Raw genomic sequence first — 20,649 nt, 5'->3', positions numbered from 1 at the left:
TGAGAACACATGAGAACACAGGTGAACCACACAGGTGAATATAAGTGAACACAGGAGAACACAAGATAACACAGGTGAACACATGTGAACACAGGATAACACAGGATAACACAGGATAACACAGGATAACACAGGATAACACAGGATAACACAGGATAACACAGGATAACACAGGATAACACAGGATAACACAGGTGAACACATGTGAACACAGGAGAACACAGGATAACACAGGATAACACAGGATAACACAGGATAACACAGGTGAACACAATTGAACACAATTGAACACAGGAGAAACACAAGTGAACACAGGAGAACACAGGTGAACTCAAGAGAACACAGGAGTACACAGGTGAACACAGGAGAACACACGAGAACACACGAGAACACATGTGAACACATGTGAACACAGGAGAACACAGGTGAACACAGGTGAACACAGGTGAACACAAGTGAACACAGGAGAACACAGGAGAACACAGGAGAACACAGGTGAACACACGAGAACACACGTGAACACACGTGAACACACGTGAACACAGGAGAACACAGGTGAACACAGGTGAACACAGGTGAACACAGGTGAACACAGGTGAACACAGGTGAACACAGGTGAACACAAGTGAACACAGGAGAACACAGGAGAACACAGGTGAACACAGGATAACACAGGTGAACACACGAGAACACACGAGAACACACGAGAACACACGAGAACACACGAGAACACACGTGAACACACGTGAACACACGTGAACACACGAGAACACACGTGAACACAGGAGAACATAGGTGAACACAGGAGAACACAGGAGAACCACACAGGAGAACCACACAGGTGAACACAAGTGAACACAAGTGAAAACAGGAGAACACATGTGAACACAGGAGAACACAGGAGAACACAGGTGAACACAATTGAACACAGGAGAAACACAAGTGAACACAGGAGAACACAGGTGAACACAATTGAACACAGGAGAAACACAAGTGAACACAGGAGAACACAGGTGAACACAATTGAACACAGGAGAAACACAAGTGAACACAGGAGAACACAGGTGAACTAGGGGTGGGAGATATTGACAAAAATGAATCTCAATATTTTTTTTCAATATCTCGATATCGATATTCAGACGATATTTTTGCAATCCTTCAAAGAAATGTGTGCAAACTGGTAAAGAAGGTCCAGTTGGTCTTTTGACTTGCTGCATTTGACCTTTTATTGTATAGAATTACTAGTACATAAAGATATGAGACATTATTGATTTAAAGACTCCTAAACTTTTTAAAATAATAAAATATTATTCAATAGTCATTTATTATTCAAAGTCTTTATTGTTCTTGTATATTTTTAATAGGGGTGTAACGGTTCACAAAATTCACGGTTTGTTTTGATACGATACAGTGGTGTCACGGTTCGGTACGTTTTCGATACAGCAAAAATAAAGAAATGGCATAGAAATTTCCTATTTATTAATAGAAAAATTATTTTTAAATAATTGTGAGTTTTCCTACATCTTGAAACTTTTAGTTTTATAAATGGGGGTAATCTTTGAAGGATGAACAAATAATGTTTTGGTCATCACATTAAAAATAAAATGTAAATAACATATAACATTTGAGTTTTGAAGTGCTGGAAAAAGATGTGTGATGTACTTGAAAGCATTTTAATATTTCTGCCAAACTTCCATGGTTACAAGTTAGTGTTACTACATTAAATCCATGGTGAATGATCTGTGGACTTAAAACCTATAACTAGTTCATTCATGGAACAATGTTTCTCCTGGTTTCCACATCAGCGCTGTTTGATCAGTTAATAATAGAGAAACTGTAACGCTTCTCACTAGATCTCGTAGCGATGTTATTACTTAAGTGGCGAATTCAAATGCTTTGTTTACTGGATCTCTTATGTAGTAACGGTGTTGCTTCAAGATCGGATCGCGCTGCACTGATATTTGTCCGAAATGATAAATGGTCCGTAAAGCACAAAATAATGAGTTTCGTTCCGCTTTCATTACATTTGCCAGTTGATGTTGCGCAACATTGTGGTGTTCGCTCCATAGATATCTATGGTTTGCTCCAGCGCGGATTTTGGTCGGTAGGAAAAATGGTCCAACCACCGGAATGGTTCGGTTTGTAATGCGTACGGAACCGATCTCTTGGGAAAATGTATTACATCTTTTGGACTCATACAACGCAATTTTCTAATGATGCAATCACGAAGCTCGCCACTCGAGGACGCCACAGACATTTAAGAAAAACGTTTTAACTTAAGATCATTTTTCCACAAACAACGCATATTTTGCCTTCTCTTTACGATTTTGGATTGTTGCTTCAACCTAAACGTCATAACACACAGGTAAGAACTTCGTAGTTGTATATCGCAAATTAGTAGGCCTAACTTTAGCAGCTTACTCTCGTGCAATTGAGGAACGATCGTGATTTTGTACAAAAAATAAAATACAGTCAAACAAACCCCTGCAGTATTAAACTCACTACATATAATTGTTTAGAAGGTTATAGTGTGCGTTATTTGTTTTCTCTTTAACTTCCTTCAGCTCTTTTCATGTTTGGGGGGGTCGGATTGTAGAAATTATGAAATATTCGATATCCCAATTTTGCATATCGTCCAGACAACAATTTGGATATTATCGTCTAAACGATATATCGCCCACCTCTAAGGTGAACACAGGTGAACACAAGTGAACCTTCTAGTCAGCAGTTGGCCCACAAATTGGTAAATTGTTGGCATGCAGCAGAGGGCCTGGGTTAGATTTTGAGCCCAGGTCACAGTGCTCAGTGTGCACCCTAGACAGTGAGCCACAGGGTTCCCCCCCAAAAAAATCTTTAATAGGCTGCCTGGTGATCTGTACTCTTATACTTGTTCTGATTTAAAATAAAATGATAGGGAGTTCTGGCACAAAAAAATAAAAACTAACAGCAGATTTCCAATATTAAAAAAAACTAAACAAGAACCCAATTAAGATTAAAGTAATTACTGTACCCTAATCCATTTTCAGACCTGCTAACATCTGGAACATGTTTTGAGTACCACATTGCAGCACTTCGCATTGGACACTGACATTTCTTTACATAATTAATTTTTAATTGTATGATATGTGTGCTTTAAAACTAACTGGAAAATCAAGGAAAATTAGTTTTACAAGTACATTCTCATATGCTACTTGGACATGTCATCAGTGATGAACCTGGGGTCATATGGTGTTTCGTGACATACATCTCTATCAGCAATGACTCGACTCACTGGTTATGATTTTGGCTATATGCATGCATCGCTAATGCCACTACTACTACTACCACAGCATGGAAATTAATAGTTGCACTGTTATTTATAAAATATGCACACTGAATGTTTCACTTTGGACAGGAATTCATAATTGCAGTATTTTGTTTATCTTGGCATTCCTGATCAAGACTTCTAACTCATACGTTTTATTCACAGCGTAACAGGAAAATGCTTGGATGTGAAACAGAAGAATCAAGTTCAGCGAGTATACACCGGAAACAGAGGATCAATCAGAGAGTGACAGGTCAGCAAAGACAGAGTTTAGCAAAAAATATCAAACAGCAAAAGAGACGAAAGGTTCAGTCAAAAACATCAAGATCTAACCCATGTAAAAGAAAGCGTGACACGATCTAGTTGGTAATGAGCAGGGGGGTGAACTGGACTGCCATGGTACACCTGCAGCTCCTCACAGGAGCCTGTATGCATAGTAGCTGCTATGTAATGAATTAATCTGTATGAACATCTGTGTCGTGTCTTATAATGCGCGTGGATTGTGTGTTGGCCACAGTGAAACTGTGAACTGTGAAGAAACATACAAAATGAGGATGAGTAGTCTCAGTAGTCAGTAGTCTTTTATTCAGGATAATTCTTCTACCTGTATTTATGTTTTAGGTGACATGAATGCGGATGTAACTGATGCCAACTCTTCATTTGGTAATCATTTAATGCAGTTTTGCACAGATGGTGGTTTGATTTTATCTAGTAAGGTACTATTGCCAAATGCTAGTTATGCTTATATCAGTGAGGCCTGGCACTCTATCCACAGGCAGTGGTCTAGCCAGGAAGTAATGGCATTGATGTAGGGAAAATAAATTGGTCAAAATGTTCTAAGAAAGATCTTAATGATTATGTATATCATTCAGATGTTTTGCTGGGTAACATTAAGGTCCCAAAAGATGCCTTATTGTGTCAGGATATGAACTGTAAGAATGTACAACATTGTAAGGATTTATGTTCACTGTATGAAGCTATTGTGGAGTCTCTTGGATTTCGAGTTGGCCTCTATATAGACCTAGGACAAAAGTGTGCAACGCTAAGCCAGGTTGGAAGGATCATGTAGAAGATCTCCATGTAGAGGCCTGTAATGCTTCAAAAAATGGGCTGAGGCAGGCAAAAGCAGGCAGGGCCCCTTGTTTGAAAATAAGAAATGCTCTAATGCTAGATTTAAACGTGCACTCCGCTATATTAAAAGAAATGAAAACAATATGAGGTCAGATTTACTGGCATGAAAGCTGCAAAAAAATAATGTTAATGACTTCTGGAAAGAAATAAATACTATTAATAATTGCAAAACATCTAATATAGATGGTGTGAGTGGTCCTGATGAAATCTCAGTTATGGTGGAGACATTATTGTGAACTGTTAAACTGTGTAAAAAGTAATCTGTTTTTAGTGGATAATGTAGAGTATAATGATGATGTTGTTATTACTTCTGCTGAAGTCCATGAAGCAATATTGAAGTTGAGAGATAATAAGGCCTGTGGCCTGGATAATATAACAGCTGAACATCACACTCACACCATGTGAGTTGGTGACTCACTAATTAATCATCTTATGTACGCCGATGATTTGGTCATTTTTAGCCCATATAGTGCGGGTCTACAACAGCTTCTGAGAATATGCACGCAGTATGGTGCTGATTTTGATATAAAATACAATGCAAGAAAGAGTAAGATCGTGACTATCAGAAGTAGAGAGGATAGACAGTCAAACTTCCCTGACTTCTATCTGTTGGTGTGCAGAGAGACTACATATTTGGGGCATATTATTGCAAATGACCTGTCTGATGATAAGGATATCTATAGGCAGCGTCGGAAGCTGTATGCCCAAGCGAACATGTTGTGTCGTAAGTTTAGCATGTGTTCGGTATCTGTGAAGATGTTACTCTTTAGAGCATACTGTACACCTCTGTATACTGCACACCTGTGGTGTCGTTATAAGCAAGGCAGCATTAGAAAACTTATAGTGGCTTATAATGACTGCATGAGGCTGCTGCCGAGAGCTCCAAGAAGCTCCGGTGCAAGCAATATGTTTGTCAGTGCCGGGGTGCCTACTTGTTCTGCAGTGCTGCGTAACTTAATGTATAGATTTATGTGTAGGGTATCTGAGTCAGAAAATGACTTAATCGTTGTGTTGATTAACCCTGTACTAAATCTTACGTAAGTTCTGTCAGATTTTCTTCCAGACTGTGGAACCACTGGAGAACATGTCTGTATGTTTGACACTGAGCATGGTGGAAGTATTTGTATTTTTGTATTTTCCTATGTTTTTACTCTGTGTGTTGTTATTGTGATATGGATCCTCCTGGGTCTGAAATAAAGTTATATATATATATATATATATATATATATATATATATAGTTCCATGGCTACCAGTGGAACCATATAATCCTCTTCACCTGAAGAACATGACAGCGGCAAATCCTCTTCACCTGATAATTCTAATGTGAAGGTCATGATGCTGATAAAAACAGATGGCGGCAGACTATACAACAAAAAGTACTTCAGCTTGTTCTGCTCTAAAGCATTCAGTAAAATGGCACGCCATTTGGAATCAAAGCACAAAGATGAGCCAGAGCAGTTGCAATTCCCAAAGGGTCTAAAGAGCGAAGATTACAGCTGAGTTTATTGAGAAATAAAGGGAACCGTTGTCGTAATACTCAGGTGCTTAAAGGAGGAAAAGGACTGGTGATTTTCCGACAGCAATCCATTGCACCAGTAACAGCAAGTCATTACTTGCACTGCGTAAACTGTGAGACCTACCTGAAGAGGAGATCATTATGGAGGCACATGCGGAGATGCCAACATGATTGAATGAGAAAGAGGCACTGATGTCAGGTGATAAGAATGAGCTTAATGTGCAGGCCTTCAAACAAATCTGTGACACTAAATGGAGTGAGTGTGTGTCATCCCAGGCCCTCTGAAACTTGAGTGAGGCAAAATGGACCTCTCCGCAACTTCTTCCCTTTGCTGAAGATGTGAAAAAACTGCACCAGTATCTTGATAGACGGAGTAAGGAGTACCAAACAAAACTTGAAGAAGAACCAAGAAACAAGAACTGGGCAGAACTTGCAAAAGTGACACTTTGTCAGGTATTACTTTTTAATCGTAGAAGAGAAGGAGAAGTATCCAACATGTCCCTTAATGCTTTTACATTGAGGGATACCTCGTCGACTCATCCAGATGTAGAGCTTGCTTTGTCAGACCTTGAGAAGAAACTTTGTAAGCACTTCCAAAGAATTTAAATAACAGGCAAACGAGGACAAAAGGTCCCCATTCTTCTCACACCTGATTTGCTGACATCGATGGAGTTACTCAAGACTCGCCGTAACTGTGAAGTGTCTGATGAGAATGTGTTCACGTTTGGAAGACCACAAGCTCTCAATCACTTCAGAGGATCAGATGTTATCCGTAAGATTGCTTGAAGCTGTGGAGCAAAACAACCAGACGCATTATCATCCACTAGACTGATGATAGCACATGGCCACTGTGTCCAAGGTCCTCAACTTAGGGCTGGGCGATAAATCGATTTTATCGATTAACTCGAATGTGTAGTTTACGCCGATTTTTTTTTAATGAAAATCGGTTTTCTCTTTAACAACCGCCGACGCTCCCCTCTGGGCTCCCGTAGTTCCGACCGGGCTCAGCGCTTGCCATGATAGAGATACACAAACAACATGGCAAATGAGCAAGACCGCGGCAGCAGAAGCACACCCGCCGAAAACATTTACAAGCTGAATCTGCAGGGCCGCCAACTCTCACGAGTTCACTGTGAGAGACGCAATTCTGTCACTTTTTACACGCTCTCACGCCACACATCCATTTTCTCACACAGAGAAAAATCGCGAAGCAACGAGGACACTGACACCGACAGACAAGACAGAGCAGGTTACTATCGACATGAAACAGATTCTCAGCTCTCAGATTCTGTCAATTTTATTACAAAATTCAAACAATAAACAGCGTTTTGGCGCTTGTAAATGTGACGTGAAAGAACACTGGCAGATCTCAGTTCAAGCGGCACGTGAACCGATCATCTGTTACTCTTTGATAAAGTTACTAACTTACCGAAATGTAATAAAATCGATCGATCAGTGTTTTTCAACCGCGGAAAGATGTCCATAAAACAGCTTGAGAACAACATATGTCACGTAACGTTACATTTACCTCAGGATGCCTTTTAATGACCCATAAGACGCATGTTAGTTGGACTTAAAATAATTGCTATAGAGAGGAGTATTTTGCTAAATATGATAACTATATTACACATTTATTATATTTTTACCAATATCATTAAAATAGTATAACGGTGTTATTATAAAAAACGCATTATATTTAATTTGAGTTGGTTTTAACCTTTAATAATACCAGCTGACAGGGCTCTCTGTATGTTTACAGCATTAGGTGATTTTTCTTTTTTTTGGAGAACAATTAACACATTAACGTATCTACTGTACCTATTTATCCAAAGGAATTTATATTGAATCAAGATCAGAATCAAATCACAAGAATTGAATTGAAATTTGTGTTAAGCAATAATAAAAACAGTAGCATACCAGTAAACTTCATAAAATTATGTTTAGTTACCAAATAATTTTACAATCACAATACACTTATTGTGATGCAAGTTTTTTGTTTTTTTACACATCCCCCCCAATCCCAATCCACCCATTTTATTTTATGTTACATGTTCACTGTTTTCAAACACAGGTCCTGCCCTCTTGTCTTTTTGGCTTGTTGTTTCTGATTGCACTTTAATCCAGATCAAATCCCAGAAGGGAATATTAAAACAAAATAAAGTTAAAACTTGTTTTGAACAATTTCTTTGTCATCTGCAGATTGATTTTAAGTAGGGAGAGAAAAAAATCTATTTAAATCGTAAATCGGATTTTTTGTGAAAAAATCAGGGATTTTTTTTTTAGGCCATATCGCCCAGCCCTACCTCAACTTAAAGGACAATGAGATGGATGACCTTGCTGACTTCCTTGGACATGACATCAGGGTCCATCGGCAGTATTATAGGTTACCCGGAGGCACATTACAGCTTGGGAAAATAAGTAAAGTTCTTATGGCCAAGGAACGAGGACAGCTATCTGAATTCAAAGGATGGAATCTTGATGAGATCCAGATTGATCCACAAGGTACAACAGGCCTGAGTTAATAACTAAGTAAATTAATTTACACATATTCCTCCATAGATTGCCAAATGCCAATTAATAGGGCTGTAACAATACATTGATGCATCGTTGTCACACATAAAATATCAATATACGGTACCTTTATTTTGACACTCTCCACATCATCACGTAACTTTTCTCAGCTGAAATAGACGCCTGACAAGATTGACTGAACTAGAGATACATCGATTGATCGGCTGGTGACCGGAATCGGCCGATTTTCACGTGATCGGCGACTGCCCGGTCAGTCTGACATATTCCGTGTGTGTGTGTGTGTGTGTTTTGAGAAACATCTTTATACTGCAAGGCTATATTTATTTTATTTTTATTTGCTATTTATATATTATTTTATTGCTGTAGCAAAGTTCAGGGAAGAAGGAGGCGGGAACCGGCGAACAATCAAAATAAACTATTTAAAATAAAATAAACAAACCAAAATACCGCCAGCAGCCCCTCGCAGACGACTGTTGGCTACCAAAAATAAATATAAATGCCAGCAGCCCCTCGCGGACGACTGCTGGCTACCCAAAATAAAATACAAATACAAAAACAAAACACAACTAAAATACAGGCCTGTTCCTCCTTCCATCATCAACGTCGTCGCTCCTCCTTTATGCTTCCGCTCGTCCGTGAGAGATGCAAGACCGGTGTGCTTCACAGGTGCTGCTCATTAGCAATAGCACCACCGGTCCTGTTCGCCACATACCCCCATCGCCCCTCACAGGCCGGGGGGTACCCAAAGCAATTTAAAATTTGGTTAGCCTTACCACGAACCCGATCATCATATATATGTTGCAGCTGTGGTAGCTGTACCCCAACCACCTTAGACGCAACATTTACCAGCCTAGCTAACTTTTGCTTGTTAATCATTGAAAGGCCATTGTACCACACCACAATACAAAATGTCAAGACTGATTGAATAAAACACTGATAAAACATGATCATAAGAGTCCTACACACGCTGAATGACTTCATCTTCCTCAAGAAGAAAAGTCTCTGTTGGGCCTTTTTACAGGCAGCAATTGTGTTGCTCTCAAAGGATAGTTTGTTGTCAATAATGGTTCCTAAATATTTGTATTCATCTACAGTCTCAACATTCATCTTCTGAATAACAGTTTGTGAAACACTGTGCTGTCCTCTACGAAAATCGATGATCATATCCGTTGTCTTGGAAACGTTGATAGACAAATAAAAGTTTTCACACCATGCAATGAAATCATCCACTACAGGACCATGCCCATCCTCCTCATTATTCAAAAGACTCACTATAACAGTATCATCTGCAAACTTCACACAGTGCCTATTTTCATACTTGCTCCTACAGTCATTTGTGTATAGAATAAAAAGCAAAGCAAAGAACACGGGCTGTGGAGAGCCTGTGGAGGTAAGGGTTTTTGAGGATAAGACACCATTTACCCTAACACACTGCGACCTGTTTGACAGAAAATCCAGTATCCAGCCAATTAAATTAGAATTCAAGTTAAAAAGAGATTGAAGTTTCTCAGCCAACAAGAAGGGCTGGATAGTATTAAATGCTGAGGAAAAGTCAATAAAAAGGAGCCTCGCATGAGTTTTAGAGAATTCCAGATGTTGATAAAGCGAATTTAACAATGTAAGTATTGCATCCTCAACACCTCTGCCAGCCCTGTAAGCAAACTGGAGAGGGTCTAACTGCTCCTCTACCTGCTTCAGTAACTCCTGCTTAATCAACTTCTCAAAGCTCTTCATCACCAACGAGGTGAGAGCTACAGGTCGAAAGTCATTTAATACCTTGGGGTTCTTACACTTAGCTACAGGAATAATAGTAGAGTGTTTCCAAATCTTAGGCACTTTTTGCGTCTGAAGCGATAGAGTGAAAATTACCTTAAAAATCTCACTTAACTGACCAGCACAAGACTTAAGGACTCTACCACTGATGTTATCAGGGCCAGGACTTTTCCTAACATTAGTTTGTTTAAATAATGATTTGACCTCACCTACATCAATATCAAAATCAAAAATACAATCACTGACCAAATTATCACCCATGTGACCGATGTTTTCGCTAAAATCACTATTAGAGAATCGCATATAAAAACTATTTAATTCATTTGCTAGCTGCTCATCGGAATCAAAACCATTTAATGACACAGTGCTAGAGCCTTTATGCAGACCTGTCATTAATTTCATTCCATCCCACACAGATATGAGATCAGACTCTCTGAATTTAGACTCAATTTTCTTTTTATACTGAAGTTTAGCCTTTACTATTTCAGCTCGCGATTTCAGCATATGCACTTTTGTCACCACTATTAAAAACAGTCCTTTTTTCCCTTAACAGATGTTTCAGTTCTTTAGATATCCAGGGCTTATTATTAGGATAGGAAACAACTGTCTTAGTTGGGATCACACTGTCCACACAGAAAGAGATGTAACTGCATACTGCATCAGTCAGTTCATCAATGTTGTTGGATGAGTCTTGAAAAACAGACCAATCGGTGCAGTCAAAACAGCCCTGTAGGGCCATAGTACTCTCCTCATTCCACACCTGTACCACACGTGCCTGCACTTTGTCTCTATGTAGCACAGGTCTGTATGTGGGCAAAAGATGCACCACGTTATGGTCGGAAAATCCTAAAGGAGGACCTGCGACAGACTTATATGCGCCCTTGATAGAGCCGTAGCAGAGATCCAATACTCTGTTCCCCCGAGTGGGACAGGTGACATACTGTGTGAAACTGCTCAGCGTCTTTTTACAGTCGACATGATTAAAATCACCAAGAAAGAAGCACGGGGCATCAGGAGAAATAGATTGTAGTTTTTGAGCTACTGAAAAGATGACATCAGAAGCGGATTTTATATCTGCTCTTGGGTGAATGTACACTACAGTCAGAAATATTTGGGGGAATTCCCTAGGCAGATAAAAAGGTCTAACAGACACCGACAACAGCTCGATGTCCGGTAAACAAATCCGCTCGCGCACAGTGGCACTATATCCTGTTCCTCTCTCCATCATCAACGTCGTCGCTCCTCCTTTATGCTTCCGCTCGTCCGTGAGAGATGTGAGACCGGTGTGCTTCACAGGTGTTGCTCATTAGCATTCGCACCACCTGTTCGCCACACTTGCCATTACCTGTTTTCATACAGAAGTTTAGTTTCCTAAATAAGTAAATATATCACTTTTTTTTTTTTTGAATATATGGAAATGAAAATAGTTCTTCCATACCATACCACTGCACTTAGATATGTGTGAATATCCCACACCAGGAGTAATAATTTATATAGTTCGATTTTATTTTATTTGTTCAAAAAATGTTCTATGTAAAACGTTCTATGTAAAATGTTCTCCCCAAAGCGACCTTGAGCTTTGGAAAGGCGCTATACAAATAATACTTCTTCTTCTATTAAAGAAAAGATAGACAATAAATATTTGTGTCTGCTGTAAAGTGGTTAGAAAAAAAGAAATCAGAATGGACTAAAATCGGTATCGGCAGGCCAAACTCATGAATAATCGGAATCGGACTAGAACATATTAATCGGTGCATCTCTAGACTGAACCCTTTGTCACAGAAGCTGGTATTTTCCACTGTCAAGGCATCACGAGTTCATGTTTTACAGCAAAAACGACAAGCAACCTTGTTGTTTGTGAACACAACCCGAAAAGTCTGCTTTAGCGAATCAGTGCGCAGTATTCAGGTCAAGTGACAAGGCTGCTAGTCACTTTGAAAAGACACGCAAGCTGAGAGAAGTTTCGTCAAAGCGGATTAAAAGTGATCGAGGATGGATTTCAACGAGCTTGATGAACCAGTGATACCTTCTTGGGGGCGTAAAATAAAAATAAAAGCTGAAACTTTTTCACGGAATCTTGCCAAAACAGCTCGTTAGTGGTGAGGGAAAAGCTCTCTGTATTGCGTGTACGTTAATCACAACAACAAAGTTTGACGCATCTATGTCAGCTGAGGAGATTAACGTTACAAAGATTAAGTGTTTTATTATGCATCATAGCAATTACTTGGCTTTGTTTAACTCTGAAACATGAAATGTGGAGTTATCTGCTTTTGCCATTGTCATTCCAACTTTCAAGGCCTAGAAAGGTAGTAAAGACATCGTTAAAATAGTCCATGTGACTACAGTTGTTCAACCTTAATGTTATGAAGCGATGAGAGAAGATTTTTTATGCGCAAAAAACAAACAAAAATAACTACTTTATTCAACAATTTCTTCTCTTCCACGTCATTCTCCTACGCTGTTGACGTAGTGTACACAGTGCAGCGCTTCCGGGTTTACGCCAGAACACCGGCTCCCCATTGGCCGATGCTGGTCACGACACATGCGTGATGCTGTCGCGGGAGCGCTATGATGTAGAAACCGGAAGCGCTGCACTGTGTACAACTGCTATTCACCAGATCTCGGTAATCTTCAGACCGGCAGTGGCAGCAGGATATCTTCAAAAAAATGGTGTATGCCATGTCACCAGAGGAGCTGGAAGTGTCCTACCACCAGGCTCTCCAGGACCCAGCGGTGTTGAAGCACCAACGGTACAGGGACCATTTGACGGCAGTGTTTGCCCAACGCCAGGACAGGGCTATCTGTCTACGCATGGGCCTTCCAACGCGGGGCAACGACACAAATAATTTTGTTCAAAGTGCCATGAGGGTCTTGAAAGACAGCATCTTCCACAGTTAGGGATAAAAAAAAAACTTTAAAACTTTATTGAAGGTGATACACACACACACCATTACTTCCAATTATTATGCTGTCTATTATAACCATGCTTTTTATCTTTTCATTTTTCGTGATTCAGATTTTCTTCTGTCGATACAAGTAAAATTCCGGAACCATTCTGTTCTCTATTGCCTTCCCTACAGGTTGAAGGCTTACAATGTCACTCAACTGTTCGACTTCATTTGCACCAGACTGGAGGCGTACTACATCAGGCGACTCATCAATGTAGCAAACGGAAGGACTGTGAAGCGGAAGTTCAAGTTCAACAGTGTGAGTCCTGACAGAATAGTCAAGGTGTGTGTTCATTTTACTACCAGTGAGTTTAGAACCTAGAAGCATCAGTGAGGGGTTTTGTAACGCAATGAAGGGATACTATTTCAGTGTCTCAATACCCTCCATTGTTTCTAGCTTTCGTTAAGGTCTAATCATTTTGTGATAAGACATTTTACAACATGTCTTTTTCTACAAGAATATCTTTTTCTAATATTATTTTCAACATCTATCTCTTTTTTCATATTCTAGGAAGATGAATCAAACTACACTGTTCCCGGTGAACAAGGAGGCGTTTATCTGGTGAACATTTCCATGGGCATGTGCACCTGCCCAGTTGGCAGCAAAGGGGCGCTTTGCAAACACCAACACTCTGTAATGCAGGCCACCATCTTCCAGTGATGATGCTGCGTATAATCATGGCTCTTTGTACCTCCTATCTTGTCTGTCCAAAAAGGAAAGCTGGACATACCAGACAGCTGGTTTATGGGCTTGCAGTTTGAGTGGGAGAAAGACTGCCCAACAGTTCCATTCATTGCAAGTTAGTACTTTTCAGAAGGCCAACTAATTGAACAGAACAGTGGGCCATATGTTGTAGTATTTTAAGTCTTTATCCTTTTCCAATCACATGCCAGGATCTGAAATTAACATGTGTTTCTGTGAAATAGGCACCCAAGGCACCCAAGAAATAGGCACCCAAGAAATAGGCACCCAAGCTGGAACATCCACTCCCACCCAAGGCACCCAAGCTGGAACATCCACTCCAACCCAAGCTGGAACATCCACTCCAAACCAAGCTGGAACATCCACTCCAAACCAAGCTGGAACATCCACTCCAAACCAAGCTGGAACATCCACTCCAAACCAAGCTGGAACATCCACTCCCACCAAAGCTGGAACATCCACTCCCACCCAAGGCACCCAAGCTGGAACATACACTCCCACCCAAGGCACCCAAGCTGGAACAAACACTCCCACCCAAGGCACCCAAGCTGGAACATACACTCCCACCCAAGGCACCCAAGCTGGAACAAACACTCCCACCCAAGCTGGAACATCCACTCCCACCCAAGGAACCCAAGCTGGAACATACACTCCCACCCAAGGCACCCAAGCTGGAACAAACACTCCCACCCAAGCTGGAACATCCACTCCCACCCAAGGAACCCAAGCTGGAACATCCACTCCAACCCAAGCTGGAACATCCACTCCAACCCAAGCTGGAACATCCACTCCAACCCAAGCTGGAACATCCACTCCAACCCAAGCTGGAAAATCCACTCCAACCCAAGCTGGAACATCCACTCCAACCCAAGCTGGAACATCCACTCCAAACCAAGCTGGAACATCCACTCCAACCCAAGCTGGAACATCCACTCCAACCCAAGCTGGAACATCCACTCCAACCCAAGCTGGAACATCCACTCCAACCCAAGCTGGAACATCCACTCCAACCCAAGCTGGAACATCCACTCCAACCCAAGCTGGAACATCCACTCCAACCCAAGCTGGAAAATCCACTCCAACCCAAGCTGGAACATCCACTCCAACCCAAGCTGGAACATCCACTCCAAACCAAGCTGGAACATCCACTCCCACCAAAGGCACCCAAGCTGGAACATCCACTCCCACCCAAGGCACCCAAGCTGGAACATCCACTCCAACCCAAGTTGGAACATCCACTCCCACCCAAGGCACCCAAGCTGGAACATCCACTCCCACCCAAGTTGGAACATCCACTCCCACCCAAGGCACCCAAGCTGGAACATCCACTCTCACCCAAGGCACCCAAGCTGGAACATCCACTCTCACCCAAGGCACCCAAGCTGGAACATCCACTCCCACCCAAGGCACCCAAGCTGGAACATCCACTCTCACCCAAGGCACCCAAGCTGGAACATCCACTCCCACCCAAGGCACCCAAGCTGGAACACCACAAGACGGCTCTGGAACTGAAGCGTCGTCTCAACTTGAGTATCTCAAAGGTCGTCTCAGATCAATGTTTAATGACCTTGTGGACAAGCTTCAAAATGATGAGACCTTGCAAGCCCCAATACAATCCCTTGTCTACTCCTACGAGTCCATTCTTACTGACAGCGGCCTGATTTCAGCATTGTCTACTCTTGGGAAGATGAGGAGTGCTGCTGCAAGTAACATCAGCATGCAGCAAAGAAAGGGTCTGCAAATGAGCACACAAATAGGCGTGCAGCCTACAGCTGTTGCCCGTCGTGAGACTCCGCTGGGGGGCAGACGGGCTCTCATCACTGGTGGTAGACCTCCACAAAAAGCCCGGAGGGAACACAACTATGGGAAGGTAAAAGAGGGGAGTGGTGCACTGCCAAGAAGACTAGCACCACACTCCACTTGTGTGTCCCTAGGTAGCCAACACAGCAAGAAATAAACATACTCACTCTGACACACACACACACATACACAATTACTAATAACACATTCATTACTAGTATGTTTAACATGCACTAATATTGTCTATTACTAGCACTTATGCAATGTTAGGTTCACAATAAACAAAATTTGTCATATTTGAATCATTCTGTGGTGTATTTTCTACATTTGGCTGACTGCGGCTTCATTCATCTGTGATAGCCTATTCAAAATGTTCATGCCTGTGACTTTACTTCGGTAATAATTTGGACATAATGGTTAATTAAATAGTTTCTGTTGAGCAGGCAGGATAAGAGTTAGGACCAACACATCTCTCGTCACTTCAGGGGGCTTTAATGAACTGTTGACTGTTCGGGTAATTGTGCTGCTGTTCAAAGCCTATATTAATCGATTCTCATTTTTACGAACCAATATCGATTCTTAAATCTCAAGAATCGATAAGTCATCCTGTTTTATTTGATGAATGAATGGAACATTGTAGCGCGCATCCCATCCAATAAATCGCAATAATCTTTGTGCTTTGTTACTATTGATATGAAATAAAGTCTCGAATTTCAAATTACGTCCATTTTATTACGAAATTCAAAAACATAAATACCGCTTTAGCGCTGTGGCGTGAGATCGCTCTGGCGCCGCTCAAGAGAAGCACATGATCTTCTCTTCCGCCTTAATAACACCAGTTACAGCGCCAACATGAATGAGCATTTAAAAGGGAGTTAAAAGATAGAGAACAATTTATCGAAGTCCGTATCATGTCACATGGAATCGCTCAATCAGTGTTTCAACCGTGGAAAGTAGTTAAACAACTTGTAAACAATGTCATGTAACGTCACATTTAGATCAGAAAAAACATGCGTGACCATAAACTCGTTAGTCGGCTCGAAAAATTAAGTCTAGAGGAGAATTTTGCTAAATATATGCACCATATTATATTCATTGTAATTTTGAATGTTCTTCAATATTTAATGCATGTTTGAATAAAGCATGACAGCCACCATTAAAATTTTTATAATTCATATTACTTTCTTATTATAAAAATAAGTGTAATTTAAGTGTTAGTACAAATCAGTTAATTTTTACCTTCAATATTATAGTAGGCTAATGAACTGACGTTAGTTTACAGCATTAGTTGAGAGATTTGTTGAGAAGATTTGCCATGTATTGTACCTGATATCCAAAACAATCAATATTGAATCGGAATCGAAATTGAATCGAATTGCAAGCCTGTGAATCAAAATCGAATTGTGAATTTTGTGTCAATACCCAGCCCTAGTGTTACTCCACTGCAGTGTACAATAGGCTAGTCATTACATGTCTCACTGCTTTCCATACCTAGCGTGTAATTGTTTGTATTATTTAATGGACCTTAAGTCAAAGCTGAGCATGATGATGCATCACTAGTTTTCATTAGAATAGTGCAGTGCACTGCACACAGCTGGGCAAAGTAGTGCCGTTTTATTGTATTGCATACATCTTAAACCCAGGCTATGCATAGGCCTGAATATGCGTATGTACTCTAACTGTTCAGTGCTTGAGAGCCACGGCGAGTTTACGAAACGTAGACTGGTCAGATTTGTACTTTGTTTACTTCTGTTTTAAAGGCAATCAAAACAGAATAGCCGACAGCCTGCCATGAGCGTGAGATGACGTTTCACGGCCAAATCAAATAACCAATCGGAGGAGAGCCCTTCTAGCCAATCAGAGGCGAAAAAGGCGGTAACTTCCCCTACCATCCTGGGAAAAATATTGCGTGGAGGACACTAGAAATGACTCTAATTATCATATCGAAATAGCCATAAACAGCATTGGAATTGGATGAAAGCACAAGCAAAATCCTCATGATTGTTGTTTCAGGTCTGTTGGCGTTGGTCATCCTGGCCAATATAATTAAAGCATGTGTAAACTCATCGTGTGCTGCTTTAAGTAGTCCTATATCTTAAATGTTTAGTTTCTAAAGGCTTAAACATGTAAAGAAAAGAAAAGGAAAAGGTCCTCCTGCACAAATGTACTTCTTCTAAGTCCCGAGCAGTAATGTATCGATAAGACCATCCACAAATGCACATCTTACTTGTTGCATGCACAAATTCTGAGCTACATTAATACAAAATCGAGGTTTTGTATTAACAACTATGTCTCTATTTGTACAAAATGCTGCACATTCACGTGATTCTGGATTTTGCACACACAAGTTGTATTGTATTAGTTTAAATGTAGTGACGCACATTTGTGATTTTGTCAAATAAATGGGTAGTTGTGCACACATTAATAATTAGCACCAGGCCTATTCATTTGTAGTTGTTTGTGTGTGGCTTGTGAAAAAAAAGTCTCAAAATCCAAATGAATCAAATGAGATCGACTCAGAAAAGACGTGAATGAATGCACGCGCGTCACCTGATCCACACATGCACATCTTCTTTGTTGCATGCACAAATTATGATACACTAATACAAAAGAAAAACATTTGTATTCACAAAAATGTCTCTATTTGTACAAATTTGCTACACATTCATTAAATTTTGAATTTTGTACACGCAAGTTGAAATGCATTTGGTTGTGGATAGTAAAACATTTCAACATTGATAATTGTGCTTGAATGTGTTAATCATTTTGATACTAAATTCATACCATAGTCATTCGGTTTACAAGATCGCGGATGTTTATATCCTTCAGTGTTATTATCCGGCAGTGTTATTATCCGTCAGTGTTTATGAACGCCTCGCGCTGCGCGTCACGTGAGCGGATCGTCATACTGAGGTCACGAGGGGTTTATAATCGGGCAGTTTCTGAGAGATTCGTCTTTCGGAGTTAATAATGAAGAGCTGGAAATGAAACTCACCTCCGAGTATCTGTGTGAAAGTGTCTCTGTGGAGATTCTTCAGGTGTTTACACAGCAGCTCCACCTCAGCAGGAACTCTGCCTCCGAATACACTCACGGAGTCGCTCATCTTCTGCACACACACACACACACCGAAGAGGAGATGAAACTGGTCTCACACCGATGAGGAGATGAAACTGGTCTCACACCGATGAGGAGATGAAACTGGTCTCACACCGATGAGGAGATGAAACTGGTCACACACCGATGAGGAGATGAAACTGGTCACACACCGATGAGGAGATGAAACTGGTCTCTGACAGGATCCTAAACTATCTCTCCTTCTCCTCCTCCTTCTTCCTCATCTATGCTTCTTCCTCTTGTTTACTGGCGATCGCCTCTTTAGCAGCATTATCGCCACCTACTGTACTGGAGTAATCAAACTCGCATCTGAAGTTCAACATCCGTATCGTGTCCTTCACACACACACACACACACACACACATCCTCATTCTTCCTTCTGTCAGGCACATGACACACATAATCAATGTTGATGTTAACCCCCTAACTGCCGTGTTGAATTTAACCCTGTGTTTCCCGGTCTTCATCTATCCTCCTCCTGTCTGTGTGAAACTATAACAGCATCTCCCTGTGTTACGACACATCTAGTCTGACACTTATTCAGGTCTCAAACCTGCGTGAAGTTGGCCCCCCACCCAACGCAAAACGTCGTCAAACTATACTCAATCGTTTGTGCTCCGTTTGTGCTGGTTTGTGCTGTAAAAAGTTTCGTTTGAGCTGCTTCAGTTTTTTAGATATTAAAATAATATTAGGTGGTCATTTTGAGGTCACTCAGCCCCCCACATGCTCCAAATTCACCCAAAATAGTCTCGTTCGTTTGTGCTGGTTTGTGCCGGTAAAATTTTCGTTTGTGCTGTGTCAGGTTTTAAAATATCAGAAATTGAATTATAGACGATGACGTCACCAGCCCCCCACATGCTCCAAATCCCCCCAAAATAGTCTCGTTCGTTTGTGCTCCGTTTGTGCTGGTTTGTGCTGTAAAAGGTTTTGTTTGAGCTGCTTCAGTTTTTTTGATATTAAAATAATTTTAGGTGGTCATTTTGAGGTCACTCAGCCCCCCACATGCTCCAAATTCACCCAAAATAGTCTCGTTCGTTTGTGCTCCGTTTGTGCTGGTTTGTGCTGTAAAAGGTTTTGTTTGAGCTGCTTCAGTTTTTTTGATATTAAAATAATTTTAGGTGGTCATTTTGAGGTCACTCAGCCCCCCACATGCTCCAAATCCCCCCAAAATAGTCTCGTTCGTTTGTGCTCCGTTTGTGCTGGTTTGTGCTGTAAAAGGTTTTGTTTGAGCTGCTTCAGTTTTTTTGATATTAAAATAATTTTAGGTGGTCATTTTGAGGTCACTCAGCCCCCCACATGCTCCAAATTCACCCAAAATAGTCTCGTTCGTTTGTGCTGGTTTGTGCCGGTAAAATTTTCGTTTGTGCTGTGTCAGGTTTTAAAATATTAGACGTTCAATTATTGTTGATGACGTCACCAGCCCCCCACATGCCCCAAATTCACCCAAAATAGTCTCGTTCGTTTGTGCTCCGTTTGGGCGAGACACTGAATGACAGAGAATTATAGACAGTGCACCAGCCCACTTTTTTTTAACAGTAGGCTAGTTAAAGTAACAAGGTAAGACCTAAAGAATCGGCAAACCAAATCACAATATTCACTTAGGTTATGTTATCCTGTGCGTTTTCAACTTTTAACGAACACTGCGGATACAGGATGTGGATGCAACACAAACTTCAAGGTTAGTGTTTTTACTTACTGTATGTTGTGTTTTGTTTATAACATATATGAAAATTGTCACAAATACACGCACCTTAATCTGTTTGCTGTGTTTATGTGTGTAAAGGCCTATTGGCTATGGCGTCAAAAGTTTGGATTCTTCTTTTTTA

At 40.8% G+C, this 20,649-nt stretch overlaps 1 protein-coding gene across 4 annotated transcripts in view; it reads right to left on the bottom strand.

Annotated features, from left to right (window-relative positions):
- Positions 1-19,071, bottom strand: part of commd5 (COMM domain containing 5) — a 34,605-nt gene extending 15,534 nt beyond the window's left edge. The window contains exons 1-2 of one of the 4 annotated variants that reach the window (XM_077237721.1): positions 18,993-19,071; positions 18,704-18,879 (exon numbers count right to left, since the gene is read on the bottom strand). In XM_077237721.1, coding sequence (XP_077093836.1) covers positions 18,704-18,812 — 109 coding nt within the window. In that variant the 5' untranslated portion in view covers positions 18,813-18,879; positions 18,993-19,071. Of the gene's footprint in view, positions 1-18,703; positions 18,880-18,919 lie in introns of all 4 variants that reach the window. The other 3 variants (XM_077237722.1, XM_077237723.1, XM_077237724.1) reach the window with 3 other exon arrangements.
- Positions 19,072-20,649: the final 1,578 nt, after the last annotated feature.

This window comes from Siphateles boraxobius, unplaced genomic scaffold (assembly GCF_051911475.1).
Source record: "Siphateles boraxobius isolate OS27281-9 unplaced genomic scaffold, OSU_SipBor_1 207, whole genome shotgun sequence".
NCBI classification, from domain to species: domain Eukaryota; kingdom Metazoa; phylum Chordata; class Actinopteri; order Cypriniformes; family Leuciscidae; genus Siphateles; species Siphateles boraxobius.
Note: the sequence above shows the minus strand (reverse complement) of the source record. Positions and strands in the feature narration are given on the sequence as shown.